At 50.5% G+C, this 16861-nt stretch overlaps 1 protein-coding gene across 1 annotated transcript in view; it reads right to left on the reverse strand.

Moving 5' to 3' along the window:
* Positions 1 to 4415: 4415 nt before the first annotated feature.
* shq1 (SHQ1, H/ACA ribonucleoprotein assembly factor) overlaps positions 4416 to 16861 on the reverse strand; it is a 29607-nt gene continuing 17161 nt past the window's right edge. Inside the window, exons 11-12 of the mRNA XM_023794030.2 lie at positions 13382 to 13502; positions 4416 to 5490 (exon numbers count right to left, since the gene is read on the reverse strand). Of these exons, the coding sequence (XP_023649798.2) occupies positions 4959 to 5490; positions 13382 to 13502 (653 nt within the window). The 3' untranslated portion in view covers positions 4416 to 4958. The remainder of the gene's footprint in view (positions 5491 to 13381; positions 13503 to 16861) is intronic.

Below are 16861 nucleotides of genomic sequence, written 5' to 3' on the forward strand. Positions count from 1 at the left end.
CAGTAGAGCACATCAGCATTTAGAGATTGGATAAGAAGAGAACTGATGTGAAAAATAAGGGAGGTAGAGAAGAGGGAAGAGCCCCCCCCCCCCCCAAATAGCAGAAGCAGAGAAATTGCGAGATGACCGTAACCCCCCCTCCCCCCAGCGGTGTGCAGCACAGTGTCCAGCAGGGCGGCACTAGCCAGCCAATCTATTTGCACATACACTGGAGGAACCGGCCCCCGGGGAGACTGATTCATTCCTTCTGGAGGGCTATTAATCTTCTCAGAGTCTGGAATCCCTTTGCCTTTCAGGGACGATGGACGAAACTGAGCTTTTCTTTTTGGTCTTTCCTCACTAGTCCTGGAACACTGAGTTCCTTCCCTGGTTCTGGACCCCTAGCGAAGGCAGAGAGGATAAACTGCAAAAAAGACACATGTCACCACATTAGGCGGCTGCCCCGATTCTGCAGACACAGTTTTATCTATATTAATGTAATCATAGCCAATCAATGATGGCTTTTTTATTAATGAAATAGGTTCAATAAATCAGTGCAGCTTAGCTGCTTTGTGCTGCCATTGGTGAGGGGCCTCAGTGACAGACCATAATACGGTACCCAGATAATAAGTTTTCATTCTAGGAACATTTACCAAACGTTACAATTACGGTATAGAAACATTCCTAATGTCCAGTTTCCAGAATGTTATCCCACTACTACAACTGCTAAGATAATAATATATCTACTAATAAAAGGCATGGCAGGGCAGAGCAGCCGATAGCACTGTCACTTTACACCCCAGTTACACACCCCAGTTACACTTATACACTATATGGCCAAAAGTGTGTGAACACCCTTAGTAATTAGGGGAAGTGAAGTGCCTAATTAAGCCACGCCCATCGCTGACAGGGGAGTGTAGCCGAGTACAGAGACACACGCTCCCCCAGGGAGCCTCATCAGCAGGACGGGGGGTGACTTTCCAACCCTCTTTCCAGCAAGTCATTGTGTCACATTTCTGCCCTGCTAGAGTGAAGCGAAGGAGGTCAGAATATCTGGGAGCGTTTTTGGCCACACAGGCTGACAGAAAGGGACCTGAAATGGGAGCAGATCCCACCAGCAAGGTTCCAGCATCTTCTGTGAAGCCTTCCCAGAAAAGCAGAGGCTATTACAGTAACAATGGGTCACCCAACTTCATATTAATACCCTTCAATCCAGAGTGAGATGCTGGACAAGCCGCTGTCTGGATATCTTTGGCCATATAGGGCAGCACTATTATAAAATAAAATTTAATCACAAAACAATATTTTTCAACATGAATTACATTAAAAGTATGTTCGGGTAATAATAACTTTGAGAAGATCCTTACATAAGGCTGGCTAAAGTTCCCTTTTAGCTGGGTATGTATCAACAGTACTGAGAACACAAACACCTGCCAATCAGAAGCTGGAACATTACAGACACCAGCCAATGAGAACCTGGAACATCATAGACACCAGCCAATGAGAACCTGGAACATCATAGCCACCAGCCAATGAAAACCTGAAACATCACATTCACCAGCCAATCAGAACCTGGAACGTCACAGCCACCAGCCAATCAGAACCTGGAACCTCACAGACATTTGCAACTGATAGGACACAGACACTTACCAATCGTGGGTGGGTAGGGCTCAGAAACCTGCTAATCAGGTGCCAGTAGGGCCCAAACCACCACCAATCAGTAGTTGGAGGGGCCCTGGGACCTACCATTCAGAGCTGACAGAATACAGGCACCTGCCATTCAGGCATTTGAAGGACATGGGCAATTACCAATCAGGAGTCAGTAGAGCACAGGTGACAGCCAAACAGGAGCCAGTAGGGTGCAGTGGTGTGCTAATCAGGAGCTGTTAAGACACAGACGGCTGCCAATCAGAAGTCCACAGGGCACAGGCACCTCTGAATCGGGGGACAATATATACAGCCGGGTGACGGATTTTCACTGCCCACCTGTGGAGGGAAATGTGCAGAAGCACCATTCACAGAATGGGCTATGTCCCCTCTGTAGGTCGTTACAGTCTGTAGATGAGAAACACAGACGCCAGCTGGTTCACAGTAACTCCTCTCCTTCCATTTCCCAGGGTCTACATCCCTCCGCACTTAAAGGTAAGTTCTGTAAAGGACAATCAGACACCAGAGTCCAGTTAGAACTCTTATCCAGATGCATCAGACATATTTCGAAAGACACTGTGACTCTGGTGGGCACTTGGAACTGCAGTAGTGTCACAAACAATTATCCAGTCAGAATCCACTTCAACCCTTATGTGATTCCAGACACCGGAAATCCATAGAAATCCGAAACACTTCCGTAACAGACGGGCTCTTCCTGGCAGATTTCCTGACAGCAAAACATGGCGGCTGCTTTCGGAAGAGGAATGACAAACAGACGCGGTGCAGCTTAATCAGTGCATGTGTCCAGAAGCAAAGGCGCCTGAGAGGCACAGGCCCAGTGAGGCTTTCTGTGGCCACGCTTGGTCTCACGCCAGGCCAGAACCTGCTGGATATTCCGGGTGAATCTGCATTATCGGGGCAAACTGCTCATTGTGGAGGAAGCCGACATTATAGTCTGTCATCTTTGTGCGACTGTACAGACCAGGGCTTCCTGGTTTTTGATCAAGGGAATGCATCAGGTTTTTGTTCAAAGTCAGAGGTCCGGAACAATTTCCAGTACTTTAGTATTTTAATGTACACTAATAATTTCAACTCTTTGTCATTGGGTGTGTGTGTGTGTGTGTGTGTGTGTGTGAAATTTGCTGTTTCTATGTTGTATTTTGTGCTTCAAACCACATTAAGCCTTTTGACGTTAATCATATTGATTCATAAAGTGCATTACTGTCTGGGTCCGGATTAAATTGTGGTTCGATCTGCATCTGGACCACAGTCCAGGTTTTGGGAAGCCCTGCTATATACCAGTGTTTCCTTTCTGTCCACATTTTGCTCCCTCCCAGACGGTCCACATTTTTGCTCCAGCTGGGAGGAGCAGAATCGTGGACAGTATGACAGTCCCTGAGGGCCGGTCTGAGGTGTCCAAACGGGCTCGCCTGGCCCTACGACGTAACGCACACCTTGGATGCTACACGGCTCCTTCCCAGGAGAAACACAGCTTCGTCTCTCAGGTTTCAGAAAACAGAAACAGACAGAGCAGCAATACCAGCGTTACACTCTCCGCTAAAACATGCCGGCATACAGAAAGTGGGCAATTAGCACATAGCTGCAATGGAGGTCCCTAGTCACTGGGAACAGACACAAAAGAAGGCAGTTTTACTGCATGCTATAAATAAACCATCCAAGCGGTGGTATATTAAAAGGACTGCCGGTAGCATGGCGAGTTCTAGTTAAATGGTGGCTAATGGCAGCCCCACGGCACACCGATAACCAGAGGCTAACTGAAGGTCCTCTCTGGGGGGCTCGGTGCAGAGCGGTGGCACTGTTTCCGTTCTCGCCATCCCCCAGCCAGAAACTGTGGTGCCAGGCCAGGCTGGTACCCACCCACCCCAGGCACCTAGACCCCTTGCACAGATTCTACTCACTGCTTTCTGATTAGAAAGGACCCACGGACAGAAAATGTAGAGGACACTGTGCATGCAGACCTGAGGCAGTGCTGTGGAAAAGGTGGGCCACGCTCCAGGGCTGTCCAGCAGGGGCGCTCTTTGGAGACAAGCCTCTACAGGGGGCCACGCTCCAGGGCTGTCCAACAGGGGCGCTCTTTGGGGACAAGCCTCTACAGGGGGCCAGTGGCCCAACGAGCTAAGTCTCTGTGCCTGTCATCAGAAGGTTGTTGGTTCAAGCCCCAAATTCCGTAGAGTAGTGGGCCTTTGAACAAGACCCTTAACCCCCAGCTCCCAGGACACTGCATGCCGGCTGACCCTGTACCATGACCCCCCCCCCCGGCTCCAGGGTTGCTGCACGATGGCTGACCCTGTGCTGTGACCCCCCCCCCCCCCCCAGCTTGCTCTCACCTGTATGTGTCTGTGTGTCTCATGATGGGGTCGGCGACAGGAAGCATTCCAATGTACCTATACTCATACTTGTGCAAGTGGCGAATAAAAGGCTTCATATCAGTTTATTATAGTGAGCCTTGAGGGCAGAATGGGCGTGGGCTTCAGATGCTTCCGGATCATCTGCCTGACTTCGGTCATCTGCTCGTGAGGAAATGTGAAAATAAAAATGTGGGATGTAGAGCGGTGACCACAAACTGACGCGCTGGCATGAAGGCGGCATGATGATCATTCGGCTGAGGTATGAAACCAGCCAGCGGTGGTTTTCTGGAAAGGGGGGGGGCAGTCACATGATCCACCAGATGAACACTTTCAGCAAGATCACACAGGCAGTGAGGCTACTTATTAAACTGTTTTCTGTTGTTAAAAGTTTCAGTTCCTCTCAAGGTAAAAGATGCTTAATCACAACAGGAATCCAGTTTTAATTTTGATCCAATCAACAGAACAATATAAAAATGCACATGAGATGTACAAAAGTTCGGGAAAAATATTCAGCTGAAATGTGTAACCAACATGGAACAAGAATGAGCACAACTGTCTTATGAACAATGATTAATTCAGACTTAGGAGAAACAATGATCAGGCTTTTAGCTAATATTAATTTCCAACAGTTACAATAAGATGCAGAAATGGATGAACAGATTCCAAAGAACACTGATTACAACAAATAAAAAAAACACTTTAGTGGAAATTAATTTGAATTCCTGTGAAGTATGAATATTCCAAGAAGGCTCGTCAAACACGCTGGGGCTCGGGGTCAAGTCCCGGGCTTCTCAGTTTAAATATTTTCCTTCGATAAAACTCAAAGACTATGGCAAAGACTCCACCTGCTACTCTATGGAAATGGGAGGTAGCAGGATTTACAGAAGCAAAGCAGAGCGGGTGACAAGCTTTGTGAGGGTCGCAGTCATCACACGCTGTGGGTGGCACCTGTCTGACAGGCGTTTACAGGCCGCTGGGCCCCTGCCAGATGCCGTCGTCCTCTCCGGCAGTGGGCACAATCAGCAGCGGGTTTTTGTACGGACGCACTTCCAGGAGGGTCCCCTGAGGGGTGCCTACGTCCCGCGTCTCCACGCCGTCTGCCGCGCCCACCTCGCAGTCACCGGGCTCCGACACCCTTAATCCCACCTCCACTGTCTCCACCAGCTCCTGGATGAGTCTCTGGCTGGGGGCCGCAGGTCCTTCCTCTTTCATGGAGACATGGTCGCTCTTCGGTGACAAGGAGGTCCTGTCACTGCTGAGCTGTCCCTCAACGTGGGACCAGGAAGAACTTCCCTCCATTCTCAGGCCCTCTTTCTCATCTTCCTCCTCCTCCTCTTCATCCTCTGTCTCATCTTCCTCCCCCTCATCGCCCTCCTCCTCTTGACTTTCTCCCTCCATCGCCACCTTCTCCAGAAGATCCAGCTCCAGCTCCATATCCTCCTTCGTCAGTGATGCCTTGAGTAGTGGCTCGGCCAGGGCCACCACCTTCTTGGACCTGCCGGGAGATGAAGGAACATGTGAGTGCAGCTTGATGGCCAGACCCCTAGCAGAAGTTGGGACGCTGAGATTCAGCTGTCACATTCAGGCATTCTGATCCTGTACTTGCTATTTTCCAGAAAACAGCCATCACTAAAGAGTTCATCGTGCAATTGTGTGCTCCGTGACGGTTACACTGAAAACCAGATAAAGGACCAGGGGGGGGCTATGAGGACAGGTTCCCATGACGGCAGACATCAGGCATCCTGTGTCAGGTCAGAGGGAGCCCCTTCTTCTCATTTTCTCAAACTCATGCGTGTCCCCAGTGACCCAAGCCTAAAGCCCTTGAGGAAGCTGACAGGGTCCACCAGCCCGAACACACAGAATGTGCCTCTTCTGAGTAGGCCGGGGAGTTGTGGATCTGTCATGTCAGCGTAGGCGCCAGCGGCCACGTTCAGAGCTCATTACCTTCTTTAGACACCAAAGGAGGAGCCTGAAGGAGAACTCATTTCAATCTGTGACAAGGCATGCCGCTGTGGCAGCCTCCGTACTAATCACATGCCAAATCTCACGGACAGGCGAAAATGGCACATTATTAACTCTTGGGCGAGACAGCGAACCGTCCCGGAGAGTGAAATGACCCCAGCTGAACACCTAAGAGTCTACTGAACGCCATGCAGTGCATTATAGCTTCTTGGTGTTGGGGGCTTTTACGTGTACCCCCCCCCCGCCGCAGGCTGTCTTTAGGCCTGGAAGGAGAAGGCCACAGCTGATCGCTGCACATAATTAGCGGGCGAGCTCTGGCCGGTATTTTTATTGGACCTTGGGGAGCTCGAGTCACTCGCTCAGCTTGATGGTCTCCTCAGTCTGTCGGCAGAGGAACACAAATTCCGGACGCGGTTTGATCTCGGTATATCCCCCTAGGGGCTACACCTTCCCAATGGGCCGATTCACAACCCCCCCCCCCCCCTTCGTGACTCAATTCCCAGCGAGTGGAGTGTGATGGAATCGCCCTACACAACCCCACCCCACCGTAAAGAGGAGGACGGGATGCCACCAGCAGATCGCTTGGTTCTCAACAGAGATGCAAATTCACAGTCATCACGAAGCCCTCGGCTGTTCTCGGCAGACCCCACGCGGATCTCAGCATTCCCACACTCCAAACAAAGCGAAGTGTGGGGGCGGGAGATAAATCTGTGAGACGGGCGTGATCACTGTGTGCTGCCTTGGGGGGGGGGGTTCTTTGTGCCCCGCATCCTCACGGGAGGGCTCTCCTCGCTGAGAGGAAGTCTCAAATCACTTTCCCACCAGGATATTAAGGCCCTGAGTACAGCACAAAAGCTGCTCATTATCCAGGTTCCTTAAGTGCCACTCCTAGGCGTCACCCCCCTCCAACACCCACCCACCCCACACAATGGCAGTAAGAAAAGCCATGTTCTGTTTCCTTAGCTATACTCGTTAACCAATAGTACCAGGGGCGGGGGGCACACAGGACGGACGAGGCAGTGCCTCCAGGGAGTCCTCCATGTCCCCCTGGGGGGGGGGGACCAGCACTCCAAAGACTCCCAGAATTCACCTCTCATGTCTGGAAGGTGTCCTTGAGCGCATGAACTGCAGGTTCCTCTGCTCCCTCCACAGTAGGAGAGTAATTTATTTTTGCCCGGATTGGGGAGGGATTAGTTCATGACGTAAGCCAATCAGGCCTTAGAGCTGTGCGCCTTTTTTTTTTTAAATCAGAGTGGGAGGGGCTTGAGAAAGTCAAGGAATCCCGGGTAACAGAAGCATGCATGTGGGCTGCATGAGCCTGTCTTCCAAAACCACTGCACACTTAGATGATAAACTCTGCCTCACTGTTTTACAACCTCCAGCCTCCACCCAGGGACTCACAAATAGACAAACCAGCACAGGTTGGGATGTAAACAATTATAGCCAATGGTTCAATTGGTGCTCAAGGGTTTCACTTGGTCACGACACCATATTTCCATGTGCAGGACCAACGCTGGCTGTCGGCAGGTCGTCTGGCCCCAAAGGGAAGGCCGGCAATGAGGAAATCATTTCAGATGGTGCGCTCTGCCCACGAGCTCCTGGAACGGCGAGCTGGCCAGTGGACAGCCAGCATTTGGCAGTGTCCGCTTTCTAGAGGCGTGGATGGAGGCAATGAGGTCACTCGCCTCCTGCAGGGCGGAGGAGGTGGTGCGGGGGACATGGTAACCGTCACAGGCCTTGCTCAGCGAGGGGACTCACACAGCCCCGGCAAGATGGGACTGCCGTTCAGGGGGAGGATCTGAACGTGACCATCAATGACCATCTAACCCAGAGGTAATGGGGACATAAAAAAAAAAAAGTTACAGGAACTTTTAATGTTTAACTGCTTCTGCTACCTTGGAGACAGGAGGCCGCCATCTTTAAATCCCCATCATCTTTTGGTGAGGGGAGCTGTCAGATACCGATAAATGCCACCTGCACACCGGCGGATGCTTCCTAGTGCCGTTCGGTCTCCCTGGCGCTCCTGCTCAGCAGACGCCAATGAGAGTGTAGCAGGGAAAGCCCACCACGCATTACAGCACATCACTCCTTCACGGGGGCCTTCAGCAATGCTTCTGCCGCATCCCCCCGCAGTGCAGTCACCCCAAGTCCCATCTTTTCTGTCTTGGTGCACATTGATCTCCTGCTTACACTTATAGGAAAGTGCATGGAAGCAGTGCCTCTGTAAGCCATGCCTCTGTAAGCCATGCCTCAGGGGTGGAGTATGCATGAGCCCTGGGCCTAGGTCAGGGGATGACACAGCCAACCCCCGCCCCCCCAAGCCAGGGTCCCCTGCCTAACACCAACGATGTGAAATTCCTAAACAGCACCAAGGTCTAGCAGCCACCGGAACTTCTGCTGTCGGTTTGATACGCTGACTGGATACCAAAGCCCTTCTGGGGATGTTCTGCAGATTCCATTAGTGTAGCGGGAGAGTACCCTAGCCTGGCGCCCCACCCAGGGAGTACCCCGGCCCTGTGCCCTGTGCAGCCTTGGGTAGGGGGTACTCGAATGAGTAATTATATTCAGGAATAGAGCCTTACAGTCATACAGATGAGAATCACTGAAACGTTTTTGACTAAGAGGACAACCAAGACTATTTCATATATTATTTTTTGAAAAGTCTTATATGTGACAGAAACGTCATGGAGCAGTGGTGATGATGATGATGATGAAGAAAAATGAATTTCTGTACATACTGTTCATTATATAATCAACTTCGAGGTTCCTTGAAAAGCTCAGTAAGTGTCCCGGCAGAGCAAATTCAGTGGCTAAAATCATCCCACACGCTTGCCAACTGCTCTGCGCCAAACTCCACATGCTCTCCATGGAGTTAACTCAAGCTGCACTTAAAGGACACTCCCTAGCACCCAGCGTCTTAAAAACACAATGACAGGCATCAGACAGGTCAGCCTGGGACCCTGGGGGGTATGTGAACATGCGTGGACCCTGCACCTCCCCCACAGCATCTTGGGGAGGACCCCCCCTCCCCAAATAGCACCTGTAAGGTGACGATAGGTCATCCTTATTACTGCCAACGCTTTTCACCTTTTAACTGTGCGCTCCATGTGAAACCTCACTAGAGGAACAGTGTGAGTGGCGGGGCGTGTGTTGGCGCCCCCCGATGGCCACCGGGAGAGGAGCGGACCTCTCATTAGCGGCACGTATCTTGGTGCCATCCATGACAGCTGCTGTGAAATGCTGCATAGTTTTTTTATGAGGCTACTGGCTAATACTTGGAAAGGGTAGGATACACTCCCCACGCCCCGGAATCATTGCTTACGGTAAGTGATGTGTTTCAGTCCCACCCTCCAATTATCTTTAAATATCACGTCAATTTAATAAATTATTCCTGTTGCTCATGCTGGAAGGGTAGTTATACTTAACTAACCAGCTCCTGCCAGCTGTAGTTAATTTCACTTCTCTGACAAGTGGTGTTTATTTTCGCACATGGCTTCTCAGGTTTAACTGTTTATGGGAACCGGCTGCAGGACGCTTTACCGTGGCTCGCTCGCTTAGCAGGGAAACCCCGAGTTTTAAAAGCAGGTGGCTGATGGAGGATTTAAAGGCCCATGTAATGGAGTCGGTATGGACCTGACGAAGTCGACGTGCTTTCTAATTGGCGTGTGGTTCGCGAGGTGGCCATGGGGAGTAATCTTTGCAGGGTGGTGAAGATGAGAAGCATCTTGGTTCGACATCGCTGGAATGCTGCAGTCAGCCAGGAAGGAGGGGCGGAGAGTTTTGGGTGCTTTGCAAGGGGTTGGCCTGCCTAACACAGCTAAAAACAGGTAAAGGTGAACAGCTGAAGGCACGGAGCTGGTGGGTCCCGGTCCACACTGCACGTGAGCAAATAAATGTGGCTGACGGTTGGGCAGTGGGGAGACCCACATTTTCGGCACCACCTGCCAGCGCAGCAGAGCGGGCAAGCAGACAGAGACACGGTGCGTGACAGACGGACGTGGGCCGGCTCAACGCTCACGCCGCCGCTCCGGCGGGACGCTGCTCCCCCCGCTCCCCCCGCTCCCCCGCTCGCTCTATCCTCAGGCTCTCTGCACTGCCAGACACGCATTTCCTGTGGCATCCCCAGGGATTAAATCACGACGTGCTCTTAACGTTGGCGTAAATCTGAGGGGGCTGTCTCGGTGGACAGGACGCCTTATCGGAGGTAAACGGCAGTCATACGGCTGAGGGGGGGGGCTAAATCATGGGCTGTACGAGCCCGTTACGAGTCCAGCACCCTTCTTGCTTGCAGCAAGTCACGCAGGAAGAAATATATGCACTGGCCGGGGCGTCGAAAGGCATCTAACAGCGAGCCGGAGACAGAAACACGGAGCCTGACCTGCGGGGTCTGTCAGAGAGTAACTAAAGATGACGACATCACACTCATTTGCCTACCGGGGGGGTGGTGGAACAGAACCAAGTGGCCCCAATGAAGTTAACCAGGGAGACATGGCTTGCATTTTTTGGAAGAAAATTACATCAGTCAGAAGCGAACAGGTTTGCTCTCGTAACGATGTAACAGCAGAGGGGCTGTCAGAGAGGCTGAGGTGGGTATACTATTGCAGGACAATATTCAATTAACCAGAATTTACATATTAGTACCAGACATACAGAATACAGAGCAGGTGTGATGAAAGGGTGGCAGCACTGTGGCATGACAGGGATCTGAATCCCCGCACTGCTGTCTGTGCAGTTCGCATGTTCTCCTCGTGTCTTGTGGGTTTCCACCTGCAGTTCAGCAAAATTTACTGCAGGCAAACCGGCATCCGTAAATGGCCCATAATATAACTATGTGTATACAGCCCCACAACCTTGTACGGGCGGTAACTGTTTGCAGGACGAATGGATGGATGGATTATCAAATGCTGGGTCAGTTAACAAAAGCATCTGAGCAAACAAGTTAACAGTGTTAGCAAAGTTAACTTTATCTACCGCTTAAAAAAAAATGATACTGAACAACTAGTGTAGCTTTCTGCACTTGTATTGATTCACTGTGGTCACACCCTACTGTGGAAGTCAGTGCAAAGTGGAAAGGGGGTCTCATATGTGTACACATATGTGTACACATGCACACACAAACATATGTATACTGTGTATGCTTATACTGTACATACGTGCACACATACATGCACACATGTGCTCTCCCACACACACACACACACACACACACACACACACACACACACACACACGTGAGCACACATGCACAGGCACACGTGTCCCTACACATATGTGCACGCATGCACACACACACATGCATGCAAACAAACACACATGCACACACACACATGCATGCAAACAAACACACATGCACACACACACACACGCATGCATGCACACACATGCACGCACGCCCACACACATGCACACATACACTCCAGTCAAGAGACTCCAGCAGAGAGCGGACTCTGACAATCAGGGAGGTCAGATGGGAGCTCAGTCATCCTCAAAGGCCCTTCTGCCATCCCACCTCCCGGCCTGCACCCGTCTCTGATTTAGCCCACTTGCCACGGCAGCGGGAATCGGATCTGTGAGCTGCGGCCCGTGTCGAGCCAGACCTCTGAACGCTGCACGTCATCGCGCCATCTATACTGCGATAACGATACATCGCAGTGATACAGCACATTGCAGGTGCTCAGCATGCAACACTGCATGGCATTAACTGAGATGCAACACTGCCTGCTGCTCTGAGCCCCAGCAGTATCGCATCCCGGTATGCATACACTGCAATAGGACACCAAAGCAGTATCGCATCCCGGTATGCATACACTGCAATGGGACACCAAAGCAGTATCGCATCCCGGTATGCATACACTGCAATGGGACACCAAAGCAGTATCGCATCCCGGTATGCATACACTGCAATGGGACACCAAAGCAGTATCGCATCCCGGTATGCATACACTGCAATGGGACACCCCAGCAGTATCGCATCCCGGTATGCATACACTGCAATGGGACACCCCAGCAGTATCGCATCCCGGTATGCATACACTGCAATGGGACACCCCAGCAGTATCGCATCCCGGTATGCACACACTGCAATGGGACACCCCAGCAGTATCGCATCCCGGTATGCATACACTGCAATGGGACACCCCAGCAGTATCGCATCCTGGTATGCATACACTGCAATGGGGCACCCCAGCAGTATCGCATCCCGGTATGCATACACTGCAATGGGACACCCCAGCAGTATCGCATCCCGGTATGCATACACTGCAATAGGACACCAAAGCAGTATCGCATCCCGGTATGCATACACTGCAATAGGACACCAAAGCAGTATCGCATCCCGGTATGCATACACTGCAATAGGACACCAAAGCAGTATCGCATCCCGGTATGCATACACTGCAATGGGACACCCCAGCAGTATCGCATCCCGGTATGCATACACTGCAATGGGACACCCCAGCAGTATCGCATCCCGGTATGCATACACTGCAATGGGACACCCCAGCAGTATCGCATCCCGGTATGCATACACTGCAATGGGACACCCCAGCAGTATCGCATCCCGGTATGCATACACTGCAATAGGACACCCCAGCAGTATCGCATCCCGGTATGCATACACTGCAATAGAACACCAAAGCAGTATCGCATCCCGGTATGCATACACTGCAATAGGACACCAAAGCAGTATCGCATCCCGGTATGCATACACTGCAATAGGACACCAAAGCAGTATCGCATCCCGGTATGCATACACTGCAATAGGACACCAAAGCAGTATCGCATCCCGGTATGCATACACTGCAATGGGACACCAAAGCAGTATCGCATCCCGGTATGCATACACTGCAATAGGACACCAAAGCAGTATCGCATCCCGGTATGCATACACTGCAATAGGACACCAAAGCAGTATCGCATCCCGGTATGCATACACTGCAATAGGACACCAAGCTGCCCCTCGCAGCGCTGCTGACACCCCCAAACTACAGCCCATGTCAAAGATTTTCACTAATGCATTATTAATTGGGTGCCAGGCCACTTTGTTTCCAGAACATTGTGAAATCTGTCGACTTGTACAAATCGTCACGGGCCTTTCATCGTGTCCAGAGTGGGGCACAGGGCAACAGGCACGCACTGCTCAGCCGGATGTCTTATGGGGGAACACGCCGCTTGGCTGAACCCCAGGCGATGAGAGGCCGTGCCCCATTTGTGAATCATGCACCCAAGGGGGCCTTTTTAAACATGTGAGTCATTAGGCAGGGGGGAGGCAGGGGTGAGGAATGGCTGTGAGGGTCGTTAAGCAACCCCCCCCCCCGAGGAACCGCATCTCCTAAAACCTGTCAGGCAAAGATCAAATGATGCCTAATAATTCTCTTTTTACCAGGGGGTGGCATCTCTGAGGGGATTATGGTCTCAGAACTTACTTGACCTTCTGGATCCACACACAGTAATCCGTGATGTAGAGGTCATTGAGAATGTAGGCGGGGTCATTTTCCCTGAAGATCTTGTGAACGTCCAGCAGGCACTTAAGCACACAGGCCTTCCCTGGGCAAAGAAGGAAGGAGAGAAGGAAGACAATCACTCCAGTGGGTAACGGCAATCTTTAAGGAGGAACCGATCAGAGGCTCAACCCCTCTAACGGTGATGTTTATGCTGCTTTGGAGTGGAATCTTGAGGCTGGTGATGACTTTACAACCAGCCACCCAAGCTCCTTGTACACAAGTGTGAATAACGACTTTAGGGAAGTGAAGAAAAGGTGAGGAAAAGTGAGAACCAACCAAAATCTGCAGCCTTCTAAGGCTGGAGACGCTGGAATCAAACCAGGTGGAAGCAAAAGGCAGATCCGATTGGCTATGAGAAAAATGACATGGCCTTCTTGGGCAGGAAGAAAAGAGAACCAAAGCGGTCTAGACACAAAGTACATTTGGATCGCTTTAGGTCTTTCTTTTAATCTTTATCTTGAAGCCAATATTTAAGCCAAAACACAGTACTATCCTTCTTCAGGAGGATATAGTGATGAATTCGCTGCTGACTCTCGGGAACAGGCTGAGGCTCGATTTGTCAACTGAATATTCATGACACCGGATTTTAAAAGTGCTTCGAACTTACAGAACACATCAAACAAACAGACGAGTGCCAACAAGGCAAGACTGGCCAGCAGGCATCGACTTTGATCTGCGCTTATTCATGTCTCCTTATCACGCGGAAAATCCTGCGAAATTCCAGTTTCTCCCAGCAGTGCTGTTTTCGAATGTGTGGGCGAAACCTGGCGAACTGCGGCGACGAGGACAGTTTTATCACGGTAAGTGCCGCCCAGAGACCACTGTGCCATGAAAAAAGCAGCATGTATATGAGCAATAAAATCATAATCAGGCTTCAAAACAAAAAGAATAAACCTGGGAGGTTTGGACGATCATTCACAGCATATTTAAAGCATGATTATCAATAGATAAGCTGAAGGGAAATGGGGCTATTGATGTAAAAGTAACCCACTGAAACCTTCTTTGGGAAAGGACCAGAGGTGGAGGTTTCAGGTCCAGGGAGTACAAATCCAGACCAAGATTTTGTTTCAACCAACCAGTTGAGTATAAAGAGTCACAGTCACAGAGTACTCAACTGGTTGGTTGAAACAAAATCTTGGTCTGGATTTGTACTCTCTAGACCTGAAATCTCCACTTCTGGAAAGGATGCGTCAAGCCTGGTCACTGACCACAATAAACAAATACTGCTCTAATGAACCGTTTATCAAAGCAACCCTTTCATTAACGACCTGTGGTTTACCACAGCGCAGTCTCACCTGTCATGCTGATGATGTTACGGGGCCGCTGAGGGACATAGCTGGCTTTACGTTCTTTAGATAAACCAATAAAGTCAAGCTAACTCTAAATCCCAACACCAGCTTGGATCTATTGGACCACTGAGATGAGTATCATAATCCAGGGGTCCAACATGACCCAGTGAACCCGCTCCCGCAGTCAGACTCTCTCATAGTCAACATGTTCATAAAACACACTGAAAATTCAAGAGCTGATGGGTGATATTTGAAATGAAATGAAACCATTTCTAACCACTCGCATTTTTTTTAAGCTGACAAGTGTGATCTCAGAGTTGACCCTGCAGTGCTGGTGTGTCGAAACAGTGTCACCCAATGTGTTGAGCGTGGTGCCACACAGGAGGTTGTCATTTAAGTCAAAATAATGGCAGTCGGGAGAGGTGTGCATTTCTGACAGCTCACTGTGTCACATCCTTCTGCGGAAGTCGTGGAGCGAGCTAAAAAAAAAAAATTGCAAGTCTGCAGTTTTGGTTGAACTCTCGGCGAATGTCGATAAAAAAAAAAAAAAAAAAAAAATTTAATCAACGCGTAAAATTCCCATTCAGGCTTGGATGTACAAGGATGGGCAACGGGACAGGGAATTTCAGCACACCGCTCAGGCTGTGTCCAGGACAGTGCCGTTTACGACGCCCCGGCCGCGTTTACATCTCCACATCGAAACCGCGGCGTCGAGCGGAGGCCCCCGGCACAGCGGGACAGCGCCTACGGATTTCGTTGCCGTCTGTCCCGCCAGAGACATTCCAGGCCACAGAGACTGGATGGGGTCCCTGTGCTGCAGGAAAGCCCTGAGCAAACATTTGGTTCCCATTGGAAGCGGAGCTTTTACAGCCCACGGAAACTGGAAACCACAGGAGCCCCCAGTCTGGTCCCACTCCCAACATTACCTTTGCCCTGCCGCCCCTGAGCGGGGCAGGCTTTCGGGGGGGGGGGGGGTCCCAAGTTGCTGGTGACTGTACTGTGATAAGCACGGCCTGTTCGGCGCGTATCCGGGGCTCTGATGAGGTCAGCGCTACCCGCAGAGATCGATCGATCGAGGGGAAGAGCAGCGAACCCTGGAGGGCATGCTGAGGCTGGACGACAGGGTCACGCGACGCTACGATAAATTATCTGGAGCCATGAATAAAAGTCTGAACTAGTATGAGTTATGATGTGAACTATTAAGGCATAAATGACGCTGTACCATTCAAAGAGTAGCTGGATAAAGTGATTAAGAGTCGATACCGAGTGGGAAGTAGCCAGGGGTTTCAAACAGGGAGGACACGCCCATGTTTAAGGAGGCCAAGTCTGCTACAGATTTAAGAATGAAGGGCTGTGAAGGGGAAATGCCAGCCAGTCACCACAGGGTCTGCTAAGCATTCAGAGATTTTATAGCTAATAGACTGATCTACTCTTGGACATCTTGACCAGGTAAGTGAAAGGAGTTGAATCCCAACAAGGTGAACAACAAACGATCAAAATCTGAATACCAAATATTTACCCTCTGATACCACTTCCGAGGTTTTTACGAAAGACAAAACTTTCAGGGACACAAAGCACACTAATGCATCATTAGGCACCGTCTGTCATTTCTGCACCAGTGCTTTCATGCTCTTAAGACAAAGAGCGAGCGCTCCAACAACAGAAACCCTGGAAATGCAACCTGATCCGTTTACGTGCAAGACATTCTCAGGAATAACCAGCTGTTAGTGAGTCCTCTCAGCGAAACAAAAGAGGCTTGCATCTGTTCACGCTGTGATCTCATTGAGGCTTTCCCCTTCACACTATCGACATCAACCCTGGGCACACGTATGCAAACTGCCAGCGATCCACCACGCGGCAGAGGAAACGCTACTCTCCGACTCAGAGAGCAATGAGGTCGCGTTTGGCGCTTGTTCGCCCCACAGGCACAGAGATGTCCCTGATGTCCTCTCCGAGTCCTGCCCTTCTTTACTCTGCTGAGCTCTTATTGAATTATGCTTCATCAAGCAATCTGACATGACTTGGAGCATTCTGACATCGCTTCATTTTTTGCATTCCAGAAGTGACTTTTCTCTATAGAAAGAATAAATATTGCATAGTTACTAAGTAACCG

This window comes from Paramormyrops kingsleyae, chromosome 8, assembly GCF_048594095.1.
Source record: "Paramormyrops kingsleyae isolate MSU_618 chromosome 8, PKINGS_0.4, whole genome shotgun sequence".
NCBI lineage: Eukaryota > Metazoa > Chordata > Actinopteri > Osteoglossiformes > Mormyridae > Paramormyrops > Paramormyrops kingsleyae.